Genomic DNA, 22551 nt, shown 5'->3' with positions numbered 1-22551 from the left:
GCCCTTTTTGGTTTTCCAAATCAGAGAGTAAACTTATGACAAAATGAGTAGAAACCATAACTATCCACAGCTACAAAATTTCTGTACGCAGAATCCCTAACTGTTACTGATTAATCACAATGTGTAGAGGATGGATTTATGCTCTTCCTGTCCAGAACTCCTAGCAGTCTCCTGGGTAATGGTTGTGCCTCAGGAACCCCATATGAACACAGCCTCTTCTTTCCCTGGATCCTCCATTAGGCAGGGAGGAGGGCAGCCAGCCAGGGAAGGGGGGTGCTGGTAGGGTTTGAGGTCAAAACACTCGAGAAGTGTGGAGTGAATCAAAAATGTAAGTTTAAAAAGTAATTGGAGATGTGAATCTGGCAGTACCAGGGGCAGAGAAACAACCTTCCTCTCTGGAAGACAGCAGCTCTGCTCAGGGGTGGTAATGTGGCCTTATCTGTGTTAGTCTCCTGGACTTCCTGAGCTGCCAGGGTAGATTAACATGACAAATATTCATCATATCCTCATTAAAAATAAGTAAACGCAGGATATCTGTGTTTTTTTTAGCTTCTCTTGGTCTGACTAAAACTAATCCAGTAGTGTTATTTTAAAGAAAAGTATTTGAAAATATGTTTCACATCTATTTACCTTATTTCTTATGTCAAGAGAACCCAATGCACTGTCTACTGGCTCTGCGACAGGTCCACACCCTGTCCACCCCCGACTGCCCAAAGCTTCTTGGCCAGTGATTTTATTCAACAGAGGCCCTTCCCAACTGATGCAGACTGTTTTCTTGCTCTCAGGGTCCCAAACCTGCCTTCCACTCTTCACTCACAGATGACCTTCTTTCTGCTTTCTTGGGAAGATTAGGGTTCATGTTCTCTCAGTTCATGGAGCCTCGAGGCTTCTGTGTGTCATCCTTCATCCTTACCCTTTCCCAAGTCTCTGACCGTCGGATTACTGCAGTCCTGCCCATTCCCACCTTCTCCAGACTTGGCTGCATAGGTGATCCCTCCATTTGTATATTTTGTTGTTTTGTTTATCCTTTTGCTTTTTCCTTTTCTAGTAAGCCTACGTCTCCTCATCCTAAAACGAGTCATTCCCTAAGTGCTTCCTACCCTCACTCCGCCTCCACTCCCTGAGCTCCTCCTTCTCTGTCTTCTTCTTCAGCTTTCCCCTAGAATTTAGAATTTCCTTTTTTCTCCCCTCCATCCTCAGCCTTGGCAATCTCGATCCCTTTCCTATCTATCACTTGCTAATGAAATATTCTCTGTTTTACAGGTTCTTGCAACTATGGAAAGACTAGAGAGAGTGAATAGCTTTCAAGAGTTTGTCCAAATATTTAGTCAATTTGGAAATGAAATGGTGGAGTTTGCACATCTGACTGGAGATAGGCAAAATGTATGTATTTACCACATTTTAAAACCTTCAGATAAATGAGTATTGTTTAGTTTGGATGGAGGTGTGATCTTTGGAATCATTTATGTTGGTTTCTATCCTTATTAAATCTATAATCTTGATCTTAAAAGCCTTTTGTACATAAGCTAGGATAAAGTAAGTAGCTCTGTATACCCTTTTGTGTGCACATGTAACAATTAATTATGTCCCCACCTTACACAGTGGGAAAGGTCTTACTTCCTTCAGGGCGCAACTTAAGACTTTGCTCTTTTATGAAGCTTTTCATTTAGCTCCTCTACCTGCGCTCAGACAAGTAAGTTGAGTCATCATATGTTTTCTTTTTTTTTTTTTGAGACAGAGTCTCACTATGTCCCCCTTAGTAGAGTGCTGTGGTATTACAGCTCACACAAGTAAGTTGAGTCATCATATGTTTTCTTTTTTTTTTTTTGAGACAGAGTCTCACTATGTCGCCCTTAGTAGAGTGCTGTGGTATTACAGCTCACAGCAACCTCTAACTCTTGGGTTTAAGCGATTCTCTTGCTTCAGCCTCCCAAGTAGCTGGGACTACAGCGCCTGCCACAATGCCCAGCTATTTGTTGTTGTTTTTGTAGTTGCCATTGTTGTTTAGCAGGCCTAGTCCAGGTTCAAACCCACCAGCCCCAGTGTATGTGGCTGGCGCCCTGCTGCTGAGCCACAGGTGCCAAGCCTATCATATGTATTCTTATAGTCTCTCATTAGCATGTTTCTGTTATTCTTACCACATTAGATTAATAGTAATAACTCAAGCCATTATTTATTTTCACTGGCTATTTGTTAGATACTTAATACACATGATCCCATTTAATTCTGGAGACATCTCCGTAAGGTAGGTATTATCATTTCTGTTTTACATGTGACAGAACTGAACCTGAGTGGATAATAAACTTTCTCAAGGTCACGATGCTAGAGATTGAACTTAGTTATGTCTGATTCTAAACTACAACATAATATTAATTCATCATGGGTCTGTACCTCAATTCAGAATATGAGCTCTTAAATTTAGGCAGGTGGAAGGTCCTGTTATATCCAGGATTGACTTTGCCCTTTGGGATATTTGTGTATGAGTCTACCTTGTCAGCAGGTTAAATATACATGGTGTCCATAAAGTTCGTGTGCAATTTAAAATTTAAAACTATCTTAAATTGCACTTGAACTTGATGGACACCTATATAATAATTGGTCATTTTTTGAGATGCTTCTGAGTATAGTACCATAGTCTGTTCTCTTAGTTTTGGACATAGAAATTTCCTAGTTGCAGTTAGAGTTGGGTGATGGTTATTGGCCTAAAGAGCAACAGGCTGGATGATGGCATCGGTCTCTAATACCTAAGCTGTTTCTATTGGCATCTTATAGTTTCCTTTTCTGTTCTGCCAACATTGTTCTTTATAAAATAATTTTTTCTTTTGGAGACAGAGTCTTGCTCTGTTGTCTGGGCTAGCGTGCCATGGCCTTGGTCTAGTGCACAGCAACCTCAGACACCTGGGCTCAAGCTATCCTCCTGCCTCAGCTTCCTGAGTAGCTGGGACTATAGGTGCACACTGCCACACCTGGCTAATTTTCTTTTTTTAATAGAGACAGTGTCTCACTTTGCTTAGGCTGGTCTCAAACTTTTGACCTCAAACAATCCTCCCACCTCAGCCTCCCAGAGTGCTGGGACTATAAGCGTGAACCCCTCTACCCTGGCCAATAAAATAATTTTTCTTTTCTTTCTCTTTCTCTTTAACTTTCTCCTCTTTCTCTCTCTTTCCATGTAAAAATTATTTGCTAGAGTACTTTCATCATAATAACAGCTTATCTAACAGTTTCTGGATCACTTGAGAAAGCATGACATGATGTGTAGGTTCTAAAGTTACCATCCTTCAGTTAGACTTCCCACAGGATCCTCTTCAGCCTCTGGACATAACCATTAGTTTGATTTGTAGTTAGACATTTGGTTTGGAGAACTTTTTTTTTTTTGATTCTTATAAGATTGTGGTCCAACACTTTAAAACGTGTATATACTTTGGCTGAAGAGTTATCTATGTTTTAAAATTTAACTCATCACATTTGGAACCCCTGAAACTTACTAGCAGCCACTTCAATATCGATGTGTATGACAAGTGCTGCTCCTGGATTGTTTTTATGGAATCTGCGTCCAGGGCTCAGATGCTTTCTCCTTAGTATGGTCAGAGTACTCTGAAAAGAGCTGTAGTCCAGATTTATTCATTCAGTTTACTCAGCAAATATTCACCAGCTGCTTCCTGTGAACCAGGTACTGTTCTAGGTGTTGGGGATTTAACAGTAAATAAAGAGACAAAAACTTCTGTACTCATGGAGCTTACATTTTAGTGGGGGGTGGGAGGAGGCAGACAATAAAACAGAAACATGCGTCATGTGTTCAAAGAACACCCAGGAGGCCGGTGGGCGGATCAGAGTGAGTGAGGGTGAAGATGACGTCAGAGAAGTACTGGGGAGGCCATACTGGGTAAGAGCTTTGGCTTTAATTAAAATGAGGAGCCACTGAATGTTTTAAGTAGGCAAGGGATATTTCCTGACATAATTTAATAGTATCTCTCTAGCTGCCACATTGAGAATAGTTTGTAGGGAGCCAAGGTAGAGGCAGGGAGACCACTTGAGAGCCTATTATTGTAACCCAGTAAGAGATGGTGGTGCCATGGGCCAAGGTAGTAGAAGGTCCCAAGCCTGGGCAAATGCTTTTGGAGATGCTGGGATGCTTTGCTTAGTGCTTCTTGGGCCATCTGGTTTTATTTTGTCCTGTGGACCAGCCCTTTCCAGTTGAGATGTCATTTTTTTTTTTTTTTTTGCAATTTTGGCTGGGGCTGGGTTTGAACCCACCACCTCGGGTATATGGGGCTGGTGTCCTACTCCTTTGAGCCACAGGTACTGCCCTTGAGATGTCATTTTTTCGGTCACTTGCTATCACTCTCCAGTGGACAGTGCTGTTTGTGGCTTACAAGTGTTACATGTGGCATATACACTCGATGCATTGTCACCTACACCCACAGGTTGTTTTTGCTTACCAGTGTTACTGAATGTTTGAGTATTATTGTTGGGTAATTATTCATGATTTTTCAAGAAGCTGGATTGTTTATGTGACCTTAGACTGCTCAGTGATTTTATTTCATATTTAGGACTTGAAAGATGAAAAGAAAAAAGCAAAAATGGCAGCAGCTAGGGCAGTTCTTGAAAAGTGTACCATGATGCTTCTCACAGCTTCAAAGGTAAGAAGATTTTGTTCTTACTGTGTTATACATTGATAAATAGAAAACTTGATTAAAAGCATTTAGTTAACATATTTTACATTTTTAAAAAGATCAAAGCGGTAACTTAGAACATAGGCCTAAATAGTCAACTCTCAGTTATTATTTATAAGGGTGCTAAACTTTCTTCCCCAATCAAATGGTAATTAATCTACAAGTCAGCAGATTGAGCAGCTAAGCAGAAGGTGATATATTAGGTACTGTGAATCACAGCCTGTCAGACTCAGTTACTACCTGCAGGAATCTTCCACTTTCAGAGCCACAAGCTCTAGAAAAAGCAGAGCAAGTCAGGATCTGTTAAGTAACAGTGGAGTGTGAAGTCGGCCCTTTGTTTATTCTGTACATTCATTTCTCTGATTCCTTTTCTACTTCCAACAAAATAGTCAATCCAAACAGCAGTTGGCCAGCAAGTTGGTGATGCAGTTCAACAATGAGCTAGTAAATGTCTCATTAGCACTTTGTTTAGAATTGCCTTTTCTTTTGAGAATATTTATACTAGGATCAGTGAAGTCACAAAAACAGACTTCATGGAGCCCACTTGGAAGTCTGTGTTCTATGGAGGCCTTTGGGTAGCTTTTTGTTTACATCATTTTTTAAAAGTCAAAGGTGCATCCACGGTCATTATATCTCTGTTTAGTTTTTCTCCTTTTTTAGTCCTTGCATATGATGAAGAGATAGGGTTTTTTTTTTTCACCCTTGCAAAAATTTTAATTGACCTTATTATTGAAGTGTAAAGGTTTAGTTTTGCACTCTGCATTTTTCATTTAACCTTGCTATCGCTTTTTACTCATCCTGCTTCCACTTTAGTGAGGAGAAGCAGCTGGGTGAGCCAGGGACGCAGGAGATTTTGGTAAAGAACCATTTTTATTAGCATGACATGTTCTCTGTAAGATTTTGTGTGTTAACCATATGGATCAAATATTAAAGTAAAAATTTTCAATTGTTTCGAAGACGTGTCTCAGACATCCCAACTGTGAATCTGCCCATAAAAACAAAGAAGGAGTATTTGATCGTATGAAATTAGCATTGGATAAGGTCATTGAGATTGTGACTGACTGCAAGCTGAATGGAGAGACTGACATTTCATCTATCAGTATTTTTACCGGAATTAAAGAATTCAAGGTAAAAATAAAGACAATGTATTTTGATTTTTTTCTTTTAAAGGAACATTGTTATCCATAATGTTCATATTTTTGTATAATGCTTTAGAATAATGCTTCAAAAGCAGAGACTATCTTTTTAAAGCAGTGCCACTATGTTCAAACCTAATGTTCAGCAATATTTGGCTTAGTGTTATATGTACCAAGAATGCTGGTCTTTGGTTATAGCAGTTACTCCATCCGTATTTAGCTGTGTGGTCTGGCTGCACCTTTCCCATTCCTATCCGAACATTTAGAAGGATGTTCCCTTCTTATTTTTTGAGTAGTGTCAGACTATCCATGGATGACGATAGGTTGCATATCATTTCTACTGGAATATGTGCTCCTCCTTGTGCTATAAGATTGATACTTTGAGAGTCTTTACTCTGTGCCAGCTATGTTCTGAGTACTTTAAATGTATGAACTCAGATAATCCTCTCAAGAACTAGACTTGGAAACTAGTCATTGTGACCAATTTCTCATCAGAAATCAGAGAGATGGTGAAGGTAATTTTTTGGATAAAAGCAATATCTGAGTCAGGACAACCCTAGGAAATCATCTAGTACAATCCCTTGATTTACTAGATAGAAAAACTAAGACTCTAGGAAGTTGTCTGATATGCTGAGGGCTACCCGCCTCTCTTCTAGACAGGGCTGCGACAAGGGTGGTATGTTTTCATCTTAGTTCACTTTGACTTCTAATTGTGTGAAGGTCAAGTAGGAACATGGGATGAAAGAAAGTAATAGAAGAATATGTCTTTTTAAGGACTGTACTCTTAATAAGTATTCTGTTTAATTCCTAATTGGCCTTTTAGGTAGATGTAATCACCTCCAGTTTTTTTTTGAGGAGGAAAGCTAATAGGAGGGAACGTATCTTTAGGTACAGGACTCTCTAATCCCAGAGTCCATGACCTTTGAGTTTACACCTCTGGGTTTGTTTATCCTGATGCCAGTCCTACCCCTAAGTCTCTTCCTGAGGGAAAAGAGGCTGCAAGGACCCTTTTTATTGCTGAAAGGGATCTTAGGGATTATTTTTCTCCTCTTTTTGTAAATGCTGAGGGAGGAGATGTGTTATCAAAGGTCGAAGGCTAATGAGAGAAATCAGTCAGGTTGGCTTTCACTCTGCCTGTGCACTTCCGGGCTGGGGGTGGGGGGAGGAGCAGCCCCTGCTTGTGGCGTCTGCCCTTTCCTGATCAGGCTTCCCAGAGGCAGCACCATGATGAACAGGTTCAGTCTTGGTTATCTCTTTGGCATTTCACTTTTGTTTTGATGAAAAGTATAATCTGGGGCAGTGCCTGTGACTCAGAGGAGTAGGGCACTGGCCCCATATGCCGGAGGTGGTGAGTTCAAACCCAGCCCTGGCCAAAAACTGCAAAAAAAAAAAAAGAATATAATCTGTAGAGGGAAACTGGATACTTGATTGTGTTTGGTGCTGTGAATTTATGAACAGATCTTATGAAACTGTCAATGAGTAGCCTTCAAAACCCCCACAAAACTCTACTGAGTTGCTATCTTAAAAACATCAAAATCTCTATTTTTTTGCCTACCCACACTAGAGTATCATGGTATCAGCCTACCTCATAGCAACCTCAAATTCCTGGCCTCAAGCAATCCTTCTGCCTCAGTCTTCTCAGTAGGTGGGACTATAGGTGCCTGCCAAGCTGCCTGGCTAATTTTTGCTATTTTGGTAGAGGTCAGTCTCACTCTTGCTCAGGCTGGTCTTGAACCCCTGAGCTCAAGAGATCCTCCTGCCTCGGCCTCCTGGAGTGCTAAGATTATAGGAGTGAGCCACTTTGCCCAGTTAAAAACATGTCTAGGTTCTTTTTAAAGAGAAATCCTAACATAAATGGTGTTAGATCAACCTGATTTTTATGTTTTAATTCTGTTGAAATTCTCAGATTTTCATGGTCAATTCCATACCTTACTATATCATCCACATTCTTAGCTTAAAAAGAAATCTCTCTTTACCTAGAATGGACTGATTACTGGACACAAATCGGACAAGAGGAGAAGGGGAAACAAGCATTCCCCTTTAGCCTCTTGACCTTCCTTAACTTTGGTATTTTCATAGATCACATTAAAACGGTCATATGTAAGGATTAACTCAAAATAATATTTGTGAAAGGACTTGAAAGTGCTACACAGATGTAAGCAATCCTTATCACATTCATTGTAACCATGACATTGACCATCACTGTTTATTGCCTGTTGGCCCAAGTTGTCTCTGTAACATAGTTCATGAAATACAGGTTGACAAGGCAGAAGTGACAAAATGTATCTTAGAAAGCTAAGCCAGAGAAAGATTGCACAAGTCTATTAAGCCTCCAATAATAACTGCATTTTCCAGGAACCAAAAAGGACACATTGCTCAAAAGCCATCGAAGGCCATGCAAAGCTTCATTCCCAGAGTCAACAACTCACCTAGGAGATTAGTGAATCCTAAGGCAGAAAGCGTGTCATCATGTAGCAACTGGTAGGAAAAATGAGCTGCCTCCAGGTGAAGGATTTGCATCTGAAAAATTGCCTAGGCAAAGTCCTAGAAGATACCATCCAAATACGAATATGTGCTCATTCATCACACAGTCAAGGAACACCAAAGAGGGTGGCTGAAGTGAAGGATTGTCTGGGGCCTGAGTTCTGCATCCTGTCGCATCAGCAGGGGCATGAGATTTTCTATCTGCCACTACCCACTCCCCATCTGTGGACAAATTGTTTTCCCTGAAACCAGTCCCTGGTGACAAAAGGTTGGGGATTGCTGCCATAGAAGATTTTGTTTTGGCTCAGTGCCTGTGGCTCAAGTGCTAAGGTGCCAGCCACATACACCTAAGGTGGCGGGTTCGAATCCAGCCTGGCCCACCAAAACAACAATGACGGCTGCAAACAAAAAATAGCCAGGTGTTGTGGCGGGCACCTGTGGTCCCAGCTACTTGGGAGGCTGAGGCAGGAGACTCGCTTGAGCCCAGGAGTTGGAGGTTGCTGTGAGCTGTGATGCCACAGCACTCTACCCAGGGGGACAGCTTGAGGCTCTGTCCCAAAAAAAAAAAAAAGAAGATTTTGTTCTGTACCATAGAATTTTGGGCTGGAGTCTCTATAGATGGCGAAGAACTAATTAGAGGGAGATGGCAATATCAGGTTTGTATTTTGGAGAGATTATGCAGGCCTCCTGGTAGATGATGTTTGGGCCAGTGAGGTGCTATTGGGGGGTCATAAAACAAAATGTAGGAAGACCATTTAGGTGACTAGGAGAACCTTTGCTGAGCTAATGAAGGAAAATTTGATGCCTTCTGCAGTCCCAGTCACACCCCACACCTTCCACACCCATCCCTCTGGGCTCAGCACGTCTTACTATTTGGATGGTATCTTCTAGGACTTTGCCTAGGCAGTTTTTCAGATGCAAATCCTTCACCTGGAGGCGGCTCATTTTTCCTACCAGTTGCTATATGATGATGCGCTTCCTGCCTTAGGACTCACTAATCTCCTAGGCGAGTTGATGACTCTGGGAATGAAGCTTTGCATGGCCTTCAATGGCTCTTGAGCAATGTGTCCTTTTTGGTTACTAGAAAATACAGTTGTTATTGAAGGCTCTATTTCTCTTTTGCCTGGGAAAGAAACTGCTAGCGTTAGCCTAGGTGCTGTTAGAAATCACTGTGCATTTTGGTCAGGTTATAATATTGATCCACATGGGTGCGTATCCTTTTTGTTCTCAGATGAATATTGAAGCTCTTCAGGAGAATCTTTATTTTCAGTCCAAAGAGAACCTTTCTGCAGCACTGGAAGTCATCTTGGAGCGTACAGAGGACTTCACTGATTCTGCGTACACCAGCCATGAGCACAGGGAACGCATCTTGGAACTGTCAACTCAGGCAAGAACAGAAGTGCAGCAGTTCATGTCGGTGTGGATTCAAGCTGTAAGAACTTTTTTCATCAAAGTAAATCTTATATATAGTTTTTCCTTAAAGTTTTGAGAGATACGAAACTAACGTAATCACCAGGAGTGTGGATTGGGTCTAGAATGGGACAAGACAACTCATCCCTTTTCCCTCCTAGCTGGCCCAGCCAGGCTTCTGATGAAGCTCTCACACTACTCGACATTTTCAGGCCCACTGTTTCTCATCCAGGCCAGTCTGGATTCTGTGTCTTTGTCACCATCACTAGTTGACCCTCTTGTCCCCACTCTTCTACCAAACTCACCTCTGGAAAATAACTCCCCAAAATGCTTCTTCACCATGAAGAGCAGTGAAGTAGACCCCACCTAGAGGTTTCTGGGACTTGAGTCTTTCTGCTGGAGCATTCAGATATGCATAGTTCTTAATTCTGAGGACAGCTGAGGATTGCAGGTACAACACTTGAGAAAACTTACTGAGATCTAGCAGTGAAGACAAGAGTAGATCAGCTGGCAGGTAAAAGATTTTTCACCCTTGCACAGATTCCTGGTCTCAGATTGGCAGGCAGCTGCTCCATGAGTACTAAATAGGCACCGGGTGTGCTTAAAACAGGAGGCTATCTGGGCAAGAGTGGCCAGGACTGACAGAGTGGGCCAGCACCGGAAGTGTATGCACAATTTCTTATAGCAGATGGATTGTAAAATGGACGGACAGAGCTCTGGGACGTGTCTTTGGCACTATTTATTTATTTCTTAGACCTAGCCTTTGTCAAAAAGTATTTAACATGGCTTACAACATACGAGGATAGAACAAATCTGGAAGTCATGATCCTTGTAAATAAATTGATTTATGAATGAAAGTAGATATGAATCACAGATTCCTCAGATATTTTCTTATAACAATACAAATGCTTATGGTAATGGGGACTGTTGCCCTAAAGTAGAGTGGTGTAAGAAATTTTAGCTATATTTTGTGTTTAGTTGGAATTATTTGTGTGATATATAATCTGAAGTGTAGACTGCTTCAATGTGAAATGTTATTCCCAGCACTCATAGTGAAGGGTTTCTTATGGCTGGGCATGGTGCCTCACACCTGTAATCCTAGCACTTTGGGAGGCTGAGCTGGGAGGATCAATTGAGCCCAGGAGTTCAAAACCAGCCTGAGCAAGAGTGAGACCCTGTCTCTATAGTAAATAGCCAGGCAGAAAGATGCTTCCTGTCTCCCTAGATAATTGGAAGGATGAGGCAGGAAGATCATTTGAGTCCAGTAGTTTGAGGTTGAGTGAGCTATGATGATGCCAAGTGCTCAGATCTTGGATTTTGCACGCACCATACACAGGTGTCTCAAAGTTTGCCATACATAGGAAAAATTAACAAACTTGTATTTTGCATTTTTAATATTTCCATATCAATACATAGAGAAATATTTTGTAAAAAAATTTGTTATGAACATTTTGTAAATAAAGGTACATTTAGCTAAAATTTCCCATTTTGCCTATGTATGTATATGTGGCAACCTTTGAGCCACCCTTTTGTTTTTCATACATTTGTTTTTTCCAGCATTTGTTACTGAGTGCTTTTTATATGTTCAGCACCAGAAATCTCAAGATGAATAAGGCAAAGTCTTTGCCTGCAAGAATTTTACTATGTAGAACTCTGTCGGAAGCTGTGAGACAAGTATAGAAAGCTTTGTTAAGTGTTCTGAGAGAAGGTGTTAAGGGGGTTTGAAGAAGGATGCATTTATGGTTAAGGAAAGGAATGGAGAGGGCATCATGGAGGTATGGACATACAATTTTGATTTACTCATGCAAAGAATTGAACACCAGCTACCTGCCACTTGCTATGCCAAGTACTTGGATTCATTTAGTGGTGAGTAGAGTAGACGTGAACCCAGCTTGCATGGGAAATGCTAGGGCCTGGTAAAGGAAGACAGATTTTTTTTTTTTTTTTTGAGACAGAGCCTCAAGCTGTCCCCCTGGGTAGAGTGCCGTGGCATTACAGCTCACAGCAACCTCCAACTCCTGGGCTCAAGCGAGTCTCCTGCCTCCGCCTCCCAAGCAGCTGGGACCACAGGCGCCCGCCACAACGCCCGGCTATTTTTTTTTTTTTTGGTTGCAGCCATCATTGTTGTTTGGCGGGTCCGGGTTGGGGATTTGAACCCGCCACCTTAGGTGTACGTGGCTGGCGCCTTAGCCGGTTGAGCTATAGGCGCCGAGCCAGGAAGACAGATTTAAAACAAACAAAAATAGCCCCCCAAATAAATATGTAATTGCAAACTAGGATGGTTACTTAGAGGAAGGTTCGTACAGTTAATAAGAGATTGGATTTAGATCGGATATCTGAGAAGGCCTATCTGAGAAGGAGACATTGTGTAAAGTCTTAAAGATGAATAGGATTTTGATTTTTGTCTAGGTTAAGAGGGAAGGGTGAACTGCTAGGCAGAAATAAAAGAAATCAGTTTTAGACATGATGAATTTATTAAAGAAAATTAGCTTTTAAAACTTTACCTATTTATAGTTAGCATGGGAAAAATATAACTAAACAACTAAAATGTTATTTTCTACTCTATCCTTAAATAAGAAAATTTCAAAAATTTTACTAAAAGTTCACAAGATGATGTTAAAATTTATTGTAACTTATTGTACGCATAAAATTGGAATTAACAGATTAAAAAGATGAGGCAACACTACATATGTCCTTTTTATTTTTATATACTTTTCAAACTTTGTAGCAAAGCAAGAAAACAAAAAGCATCACTGAAGAACTGGAACTCGGTATTTTGAAAATTGGTCACAGTCTTAATGAACTTAAGAAAGAAGTAAGTATACTTTGAAATTTAGTGTCTGAAAATTCTTTGCTAATTTTCACGTTGTGTGGTATATATGAAATAAATATATGCCCAGTTGCCTAGAAAATGTTTTTTTTTTTTTTTTTTGGTAGAGACAGAGTCTCATTTTATCACCCTTGGTAGAGTGCCCTGGCATCACACAGCTCACAGCAATTTTCAACTCCTGGGCTTAGGCGATTCTCTTGCCTCAGCCTCCCAAGTAGCTGGGACTACAGGCGCCCACCACAATGCCGGTAGTTTGGCTGGGGCTGGGTTTGAACCCGCCACCCTTGGTATATGGGGCCAGCGCCCTACTCACTGAGCCAGAGGTGTCGCCTAGGAATTGCTTTTAAAAGTTTTCTTTGACATAGTTATTTTGAAGCCACCATTAGTGCCATCGTTTTCAAAGCCTTTACGTGAATGCTTATAGCAGCTTTGTTTATAATAGCCAAAAATTGGATACAAACCTAGATTTATGTCAATATGGAATTGATAAATGAATTTTGAAATAACTCTACCAAACACCACTTAGCAATAAAAATGAATAATACTGCTGCTTGTAATAATAGGGATGAATCACTAAGACATTATACTGAGTGGAAGAAGCCAGCCACACACACACACACACACACACACACACACACACGTTCACACACAATGTATATTATATACATACACACCAAGGCTGGAGGGTTTGAACCCAGCCTGGGCCAGCTAAATAACAATGACAACTGCAACCAAAAATAGCTGGGCATTGTGGCGGGCGCCTGCAGTCCCAGCTACTTGGGAGGCTGAGGCAAGAGAATTGCTTAAGCCCAAGAGTTTGAGGTTATTGTGAGCTGTGATGCTATGGCACTCTACCCAGGGTGACAGCTTGAGACTGTCTTAAAAAATAAATAAATAAAAAAAATAAAGATACTTTTTTGGTTGAAGAGAAATCTTGGTCATCTTATGACTTATTTGGCTACTCTTAGGTAATTGGAAGTCCTCTGGTCACTTTAACTCAGAGATTCATAAGCTGTGATTGGGCTGTCTGGTTTTTGTAAGTAGAGTCTTTGGGGGCTCAGCCCTGCCCTTTTGTGCACACGTCTGCTGTTTTCACACTACAGCAGCAGAGTCGGGTAGTTCTAAATAGAGCCTGTGTGGCCTGAAAAGCCTGGAATATTTACTGTCTGGCCTTTCACAGAGAAGTTTACGAATTCCTGCTTTAAGTCATAAAACACAATCTCAGCTCAAAAATTAGAATGTTCACTCCAGTACCCAATATCAATTAGCATGTCAGTATTCATTCAGTTGCAGACTTCTCCCCTGTTCACTACTCCCCACCCGGCCTAGAGCTTGTGGGGAAGATGTGGTCTCTTCTCCCTCCTCACTCCCCTCACTCTCTATTCTGTGGCTACTCTTCATGTTTTTTGCCAGGTTGTAGAACAAGGGAGAGAAGAGAAGAAGCTGGGAGACAAAGTGCTTAGTGACCAGTGCCTTTATAACATGGCTTTGGGCTGGGCAGGTGTGGAAAGCTGACTTGGATGGGTACTGTAGTGTGCTCTGGGGAGGCTTTCCTGTCCTCAGCCATCAACTCCCATGTCATGTTGTTCCCCCTACTTTGAAATGTGTCTGTACGCCCATCAGTTCTCCCAAAAAAGCTGCCTCACAAAAACTCTCCTTTCCCTTCGCTTTATAATTTCTTAATTCTTTTTTTTTGAAGAGGGGTCAAGGACTCAAGAAAACGAAATTGCAAGTGGTGGGGGTTGGGGGAGAGGAGAGGTCCAATAGCTTCCTGCCCAGTGGGTACAAAGCATGGGTGTATGGCACACTCCCTGGTGCAGGACGCAATCATAACTCTGATTTTCATCTGTCATGTGTAAATTATATAGCCTAATGGGTTGTGTCCTCTTACTAATCTGAAATATAAAAAGAATGAAAAAAAGAAAATGAAACTGGTTTTTGAATTTTCTTCATAAATTACATATGTGGTGATCTGTTTTACATCTTCTTGGGTCCTGATACCTCTGTTGAAACCTCCATTGGAACACCTGTTAAATGTAGAAGGACAGGCCTTTTTTAAAGCATTTTATTCCAGCCTATTCACTGTTAACTGTTGTTAACATCATGGCTGTGAGTGTAGGATAAAATCCTTTGGTGATAGACTGAACGATTTTCCACCGGCTTCTTTTTCTTAGTCTCTTAAATGGGTATAAATACATCACCCTCGAAGATTTTCTATGAGGATTAAGGGAGATAATATATAGAAAGCTGCTGTCTGGACATTGCACAGAGCATGAACTTCACATCTGCTCTCCCCTCCTCCTTTTGGTTGTTAATGAATTGTCTCCAGAACCATTTGTTAGAGTTACATGACCTTGGCAAGTCACTCAATCTCCCTGGACCTGCCTCATAGTCTGTAAAATAATGGCCCTGCAGGTTAAGCTAAATCCTTTTAAAATTCTTACTTGGCATTTAGTTCCCAAAGGAAAGTGGTTTTAATGTCTTTGTTTCTGACTATAATTATTCTCATTTGGTTGCATGCATGCAGACTGTCCTATTGTTAATTTTGTAGAAAGTCCTGTAATTTGAATTGACAGTGGACTACTTCCAGAGAAAAAGGAATCACTCCATTCAAATGTGCTTAATTCAAAGTCAGATTTTTCTTGGAACAATGTTATTAAAAATTATCTGTTTCTGGACAACCCCCAAATAACCTGTCACATCATTAAGGAAAAAAAAAAAAGAGGCAAGGTCAAAAGAAAAACAAAAAAGGCAGGATAAGAAGAAAAGATTTCAGAGTTCATAGTGTCCAAATGTGAGTAATGTTTAAAGCCCATTCCACCAAAGTTAAATAAAGCCTCAGGGCTTTTGTTATCTTTTTATCTATTATTTCTATTATCCTGGGGCCCAGTTTGTTCATAGAGTTAGAGAGTAAAGTTCTGCAAAGCAGATACAGACAGACTGCAGCCTCCCTGAGGGCAGGGATCAGGTCCTACTCCTCATGTACATCCAGCTGTCTATACTAGTACAGTGCTAGCCATGGTGGAGGTGTCAACAAATTTTACTGAATACCTAATTGCCTGAATCTCACATCAAAACTTTTCCAGAAGTATCTCATTAATGATCATGAACTGCCATAGATTTTCCTCTTAGTACTCTGAATACCATACTCTGAGTCCTGTTCTATACCTCACCAGAAGCTTCTTAACTAAGGGGGAAGCTGGGTAGGAAACAGCTGGCTGATAATAGGATGAAAAAGGGACCAGGCTACTCCAACAGCATTACTGCTGCACCAGGGGATCAAGGATGAATTAGACATCACTCCTGCCCTTGGGAGGACCTGTAGGCTCCCCCGTGTGACATAACTCCTGCCATGACCTCAGGGAACTGCACGTTTTCCCCTCACTGGAACAAGTGGGGTTGCTTGAGGTTTCTACTCTTTAGTTTTTAAAGTGCTTATGAGGTGGTTGGTCACAAAACCTTTTTTGTTTTCTTTCCTGATAACCCTTCACGCCCTCCCTTTGCAGCTTCATAGTACAGCTACACAGCTGGCAGCAGATCTATTAAAATACCATGCTGATCATGTGGTTCTAAAAGCATTAAAACTTACTGGAGTAGAAGGAAATTTAGAAGCTTTGGCTGATTATGCCTGTAAACTCTCTGAACAGAAAGAGCAGCTTGTTGAGGTGAGTGATAGATTTGATTGCTAATGAAATTATTGACAGGTCTATTACAATGAGGAAATTTTATATGACATGAATACAGTGTTTGGTTAACTTGTTGGAGCCTTTTCTCTCTCTCCTTTGGAATCTTAAAGGGATAGCATATGTATATTCTAGTCCTACAATTGTCTGGCCTCTAAAACAAAAAATGCCTAAACCCACAAATGAACTTCTTAATCTTCTTTTCCTTTATCCTCTCAGAAAGGTTAGATTTGAAGCAGAGCAGTGGAGGTACGTTATATGACCTCATTTTTTTTTTTTTTTTTTTTTTGAGACAGAGCCTCAAGCTGTCCCCTTGGGTAGAGTGCTATGGCATTACAGCTCACAGCAACCTCCAACTCCTGGGCTCAAGCGAGTCTCCTGCCTCTGCCTCCCAAGTAGCTGGGACCACAGGCGCCCGCCACAACGCCCGGCTATTTTTTTTTGGTTGCAGCCGTCATTGTTGTTTGGCAGGTCCGGGCTGGGGATTCGAACCTGCCACCTTAGGTGTACGTGGCTGGCGCCTTAGCCGGTTGAGCTATAGGCGCCGAGCCATGACCTCATTTCTGTTTGAATCTGTCAGGGTCTCAGCAGGGAAGAGATGGCATGCTCAAATTAAGATAATTTGAAGAGGGTTTAATAAAGGAGCTTTTCACAACTGCATAGACAGGGTGTGGAGGAAATCATAAGAGAGTAATAGGGGCTAGTGGTAGCAGAGTAGGGGTACCATCCCCAGGCCCAGATGAACAGGGGAATGTGGAACCTAGAAGCCTTTCAGAGAACTGCCTTCCTTAAGAGGTGATTTTAGGACTAGGCCCAGACACAGCCAGAGTGGTTTCTGCAGGTGAGGCGTGTGGATGTCGAGGTCCTCTGTCTCCTCATTCCTGCTCATCTGTTGCTGGGACTGCCCATCGGCCAAATACAGCTGTAGACCATGCAGGTCAGTCTCCCAGGGCAGAGAGCTCATTTGAGAAGGGAGGAGAATGGAGAAGGAAGGAGAAGGAGAAGGCAGCCAGCACACTGTTCCTTCCCCGAGCCTTTCCTGCCCTGCCCAAAACTGTTATGTAGTACTGATGCCTTACCTGCCAGTTTTGTTGTAATTCTAATTTGGCTTATCAATTGACATTCTGAGTCTTCTACCTTTTAAAAATGCTACACAGCTGGTTGGGTACGGTGGCTCACACCTGTAATCCTAGCACTCTGGGATTGCCTAGCCGAGGCAGGTGGGTTGCTTGAGCTCAGGAGTTCAAGACCAGCCTGAGCAAGAGGGAGACCCCCATCTCTAAAAATAGCTGGGTGTTATGGCAGGTGCCTGTAGTCACAGCTACTTGGGAGGCTGAGGCAAGAGAATCGCTTGGGCCCAAGAGTTTGAGATTGCTGTGAGCTATGATGCTACGGCACTCTACCTAGGACAGCAAAGTGAGACTCTGTCTCAAAAAAAAAAAAAAAAATGAAATAAAAATTAAAAAAAATAAACTTAACCCGCATATACCTTGTATATGTGAGGTATGTGCTAGCCAACATGTGCATAGGTGCACAGATAGGAGCCGCCTCATGGTCTTCACGTTATCTAATGAACCCTGGAACCTTTACTAACTGGTTTAGCTTCCTCTCCTTTACTTGATTACCTAGAAGCCTAGAAACTTCTTCAAACATTCTTAAAATGACTGTAGATACAGCGCCTCCATTTGACAGATTTGATGCTTTTGCATCTATAAACCAAATACTGTGGCTGTAGGGAAACTGGCTAGTTTTCGGAATCCTGTAGCAAATCTTTTTAATTTTTTCTAATTTTCTGTTTTAAGCCTTAAGCTTTTTAATAATTTCCTCTGATAGAGGCTCTCAGCTCATTACCCTGGTCCACTGGCTGCAGTGAAAGGTGTGCTTGATTAAATAATCATGAAGAGAGGAAGTAATGTTTGTTGATAGAATGTGTAGCCTGTAGTCATTCTGACATAGTTTAGCTGTGAGGCCTTGGGCAAGGTCACTCCTCTGAGCTGAATTTCTTTACACAGAAAATATGTGGGCATCCATAGATCCTTGAGATTTTTCTTGTGCCAGTATTCTGTGATCACCTTGCCCTGGTTAGATAGGAAGTAGAAACAATATCCTATACCTTTATTTGTACCTGTTTTATTCCTAGAGAATGTGTTAGTGACAGTATATTAAAAGCATTCTAAAAATATAATACTATATGTAATATAATAATCTCAGTGCCTAAGTGTATTTTAATACATTTTCTTTTCTTTTTAATTATAAAATGATATGTACTGTGAAAGTTGAGAATGTGAAAGTTGACTATAGACGTCTCTTCTTACAGACCTGTCGATTATTGCGACACGTGTCTGGGACAGAACCTCTTGAAATAACCTGTATACATGCAGAAGAGACATTTCAGGTGACTGGCCAACAGGTATGGAAACAGCAGACTGTTCCCTTCTCTAATATATTGGGTCATAATAAATTGCGAAGAAGGAAAGTTCATATGGTTTTGTATAACTATTGAGAGAAAGAAAGGTAATGGAATTTTCATTGGTGTGTAATGGGTCGTGGATGACCCTTCATTGGATTCTCTGGTCATCTGCCAAACTGGAGATTGGCTCATTTAACTGATGTCCTAGTTTATATCTATTTTGAATGAAGCTGTTGACAATGCAGGCTGTTATAACATGTTTGGAGATTGTTATCATTATGTAACAAGCCAGAAAAATATTCATGTTTCAACCTAATAATTAGGAGATTCAAAAGCAAAATAAAATGATGTTGGTTCCACCATTACTTACAATAAGATTCAGTTGGACACAAAATACTATCTTAAATTAAGCAAATAATACTTTATATGATATTAAAATAATGATCACCAGAATTTAGCAACATCAAAAAAATGTTTTGTTAAAATGTTAAGCGAAAAAAGTGGGCTATAGATTTGTGTGTATACTACAGTTGCTACTATATAAAATCTAAATATATGTGAAAATGACAATGTGAGAATGTATAGAAATGAAAGTTCTGCTTGTTCTTTTGGGAGCATTGTGAGTTTTTTCCCCCTGGATTTTTTATAGAATAGGTGTTACTTTGTCTTTATAATTTGTAAAACCTTTTTGAAACTAATATTCCACTTAACATCGTCCCTGTCAAATTAATGGGGAAAAGCGAAGGACAGACTTTCCTTTCTTAAAGTCTAAGCTCTAAAATGTGGGTTTTCCAGGTGTTCTTTTATTTCTGTCAGCCAAAAAGACTTGCTCCTGAACTGCAGTATTGGGTGGTAGAAGTTGAGTCCCTGGAGTTTTGAAAACAGGAAAAGTGACCTAGACAGAATGGTGGTTTGTGTCGGCTGGGTGAATCGTGTTGGGTGTTGGAAGAGATGATCTCCTGCTACTCCATAGACAGTGTCAAAGGCTTGTGGTAGAAGCAGGAACTGTGAGGGAACCTCCACCGTGATCATCTGCTGAACATTGTATTACAACCAGGGGGTCACTGTTTATTGGGAGAAACCAGGGCTTCAATATTTGCTTATCTACACAGGGGTCCCTACTTGCCTTGGCTGCAAATGTGTATGTCAGCAGAACTGAGCATTTGACTCTCCTGCCACATGCAATCAGCTCTCTCTCCTGTCCTCAGGCCCTGGTTGCCATCTGGTTGCATTTTTTGGTGTACTGTTTCTACTGCAGCAGAGATATTAGGAATAGCCATGTTTTCTTCCCTGGGATGGTGGCAGAGTCTGTTGTTAATAACTTCTATAACTTAAGAAGCTTTTTCGGTTGCCATGGCCTCAGCCTCCTCTTCTAGTCTTTGCCAACTGTCTCACAAAAGGATAATTTAAGGAAATAGAGCATCCCTGTGGGATAATTTGTATTTATTCTGGATAGCTCTGCTTTAGCAATGCTATTTTTATATTTCCTTTGAAATGTTAGATCAAAAAGAAAACAAAATGTTAGATCCTATTCAGGGCCTAGTTGAACAGTTTGCACACTGTACAAAGGCCCCTCATTGAGAAGGCAGCAGTGCTGAGATCTACCCTGTGGTCCACTGGCGAGTTATATGCTTATTTCCCCTGAAGGTGAGGCTTATTCTGCTTGGCAGGCCCTGTGCCTGGTCCATGGGCCTGTGCCTGGAGGGGCACCTGGTTGTAATTCTTTCAAAGGTACTAATTGTGTCAGCTGGCCTGGCTCTGATCATCTCCATCTCCTGAAAGCTCTCCTTTCTCACTCAGAAGAAAGTCCAGCCCTTATCATATATGCTTTTCCATTACCTGGCCACTTCCTCTTGTGTATGACCATCTATCTGTTCCTCTGGCTTACTTGCTTTTAACCTTCCTCGAACATACCAGAAATGCTCCCACCTCATCCCAAACGACTTCCTTGTGTCTCCCTCACCTTTTTATCAACCCCCTAATTCAAGATACTGTGACTACCCTGTACCCTCTACCCTGCTACCCTTTATTTTTATGCATATCATTTATCTCTTATAAAATGTCTTATGATTTAATTGTTTTAAATGTCTGTCTCCCCAGTATAACATGAGTCCCATGAAGACAGGGACACTTATTTGTTTCATCCCAAGCTGTTTCCCCTGCGCCTGGGATGGTGACTCAGTACCTAGCACACAGTAGGTAGATGACTAGCTGTGTGTTAGCCATGTACATCTGTGTGCATGTGAATAATCCTATATAATGAATTCATGAAACAGCAGCTCACTTGGTAGTAACATGAATGCATCGCTGTCACATGGTTGTATTAGTTTCCTTCATAGCACTTACCATAATTTATAATTATTTTAATTGTGTGCTTGTTTATTGTTCTACACTCACACTAGCATATAAGGTTCATAATAGAGGGGATTTACCTTCTTTTTCAGTGCCTTTTCCCTTTCACCTAGCATGATTTTTTCACACAATGGAGTCTATAAAATGTTTATACTTATTGAATGAGCATTTGATATGATACCCCCGTCTGTGAGCTTGGAAAGTAGATAGAATCAATGCCTCGTATCATGATAGGTGGTGAAAGTAGAAGGGACATGTGTCTAACCAGACTCCTAATTCCGAACTCCTGATCTTTCCTGTGTGTTATTTAATGGGCTACCAGGAAATTTCAGTAGGTCAGTAGGTTCTGTTTTGAGGTGGGAGTTGAAGTGTAATTTCTACTGAACATCAGGGCGGGAGGTGTGTGAAGATTCAGCTTAGGCATCCATTTTCTGGCTGTGTTACAAATTGCATTTGTTAAGTCCTTTGTGTTAAAATGATTATTACATGAAAGATAAAATAGTAGTTCATTCATTCATTCATTCACATGGTAGCTAATATAAGATAAAATCTAAAACCCCCAAATCTCAATGACTTAACACAATGGCAGTTTATTTCTGACTTACATCGAGTCCTGGTTGGTGGCATGGCTTTCTTCCTCAGGTGAGCCAGGCTCCTTCCATCTCGTGGCTCTCCAGTCCCTGGGACCTCAGAGTCCCTGCTGGGTCCTGTGCATTGAGCCATCACATGTGGAAGGGACAGAGCACTGAGGAGCATGAGGGAGGTTGGGCCAGGCTGGCCATGGAATTGGTAGCCCACAGTCAAGTGGGCAAAACACACTCACATAGCCATACCTGTCTACCAGCGAGGCTGGGAGAGGTCATCTCAGTGTGTCCAGTGGGTTGACCAAACAGATCTTGAGGAAGACATAGGTGTCTCTGCAGAAATTCATTTATTTATTCAGGACACTTCTTTAGCCTATATGGTGGGATGTAAAAGTACCAGAATGATTATTGCTTATTTTATGTTTAAATGTGTGTTTCATGAGAGAGGCCATGATGTGGAAAGAGCCTAGACTTAGGAGCTAGGGAGATCTGAGTTCAAGTATCAGCTGCGTGTAGACTGTTTCTTTACCAATAAAATGGGAATGCTGCTTATTTAGGAAAGATAGTATTTATCAGGCACCTAACACAGTATCTTAAGTATGTATCTGTCATGTACTCACTGGTGTAGTATCTGTTGCTACCGTCATTGCTACTACTGCCACTAATACTGCTGCCAGTTACTATACCCACCAGTGTCACAATTACTACCACCACAGCTGTGGCCACTACCACTGCCACTGTTTCGTGGCTGCTAACATCACCACTGCTATCAATCCCACCACTGCCACTGCTGCTATCACCACTGCTACAACTGCCACAATAACAACTGCTACCACCATTGTTAATTACCACTGCCGCTGTCACTGCTGCTGTTCCCACATCTACTCTCACCACACCGCCACTGCCCCTTCACTGCTGCCGTTCCCACGTCCACCTCACCACACCACCACTGCCCCTTCACTGCTGCCGTTCCCACGTCCACTCTCACC

General features: G+C 41.4%; 1 protein-coding gene across 1 annotated transcript in view; it reads left to right on the top strand.

Moving 5' to 3' along the window:
- The window catches only part of CTNNAL1 (catenin alpha like 1), a 70373-nt gene that overhangs the window by 25621 nt on the left and 22201 nt on the right, over nt 1-22551 (top strand). Inside the window, exons 4-10 of the mRNA XM_023510507.1 lie at nt 1264-1383; nt 4551-4640; nt 5631-5801; nt 9525-9725; nt 12432-12518; nt 16040-16198; nt 18534-18626. Coding sequence (XP_023366275.1) covers nt 1264-1383; nt 4551-4640; nt 5631-5801; nt 9525-9725; nt 12432-12518; nt 16040-16198; nt 18534-18626 — 921 coding nt within the window. The remainder of the gene's footprint in view (nt 1-1263; nt 1384-4550; nt 4641-5630; nt 5802-9524; nt 9726-12431; nt 12519-16039; nt 16199-18533; nt 18627-22551) is intronic.

This window comes from Otolemur garnettii, unplaced genomic scaffold (genome assembly GCF_000181295.1).
Source record: "Otolemur garnettii isolate 467f Iridium unplaced genomic scaffold, OtoGar3 scaffold00014, whole genome shotgun sequence".
Classification (NCBI taxonomy): Eukaryota; Metazoa; Chordata; class Mammalia; order Primates; family Galagidae; genus Otolemur; species Otolemur garnettii.
The sequence above is the reverse complement of the archived record's forward strand: the minus strand, read 5'-3'. Positions and strand labels throughout refer to the sequence as shown.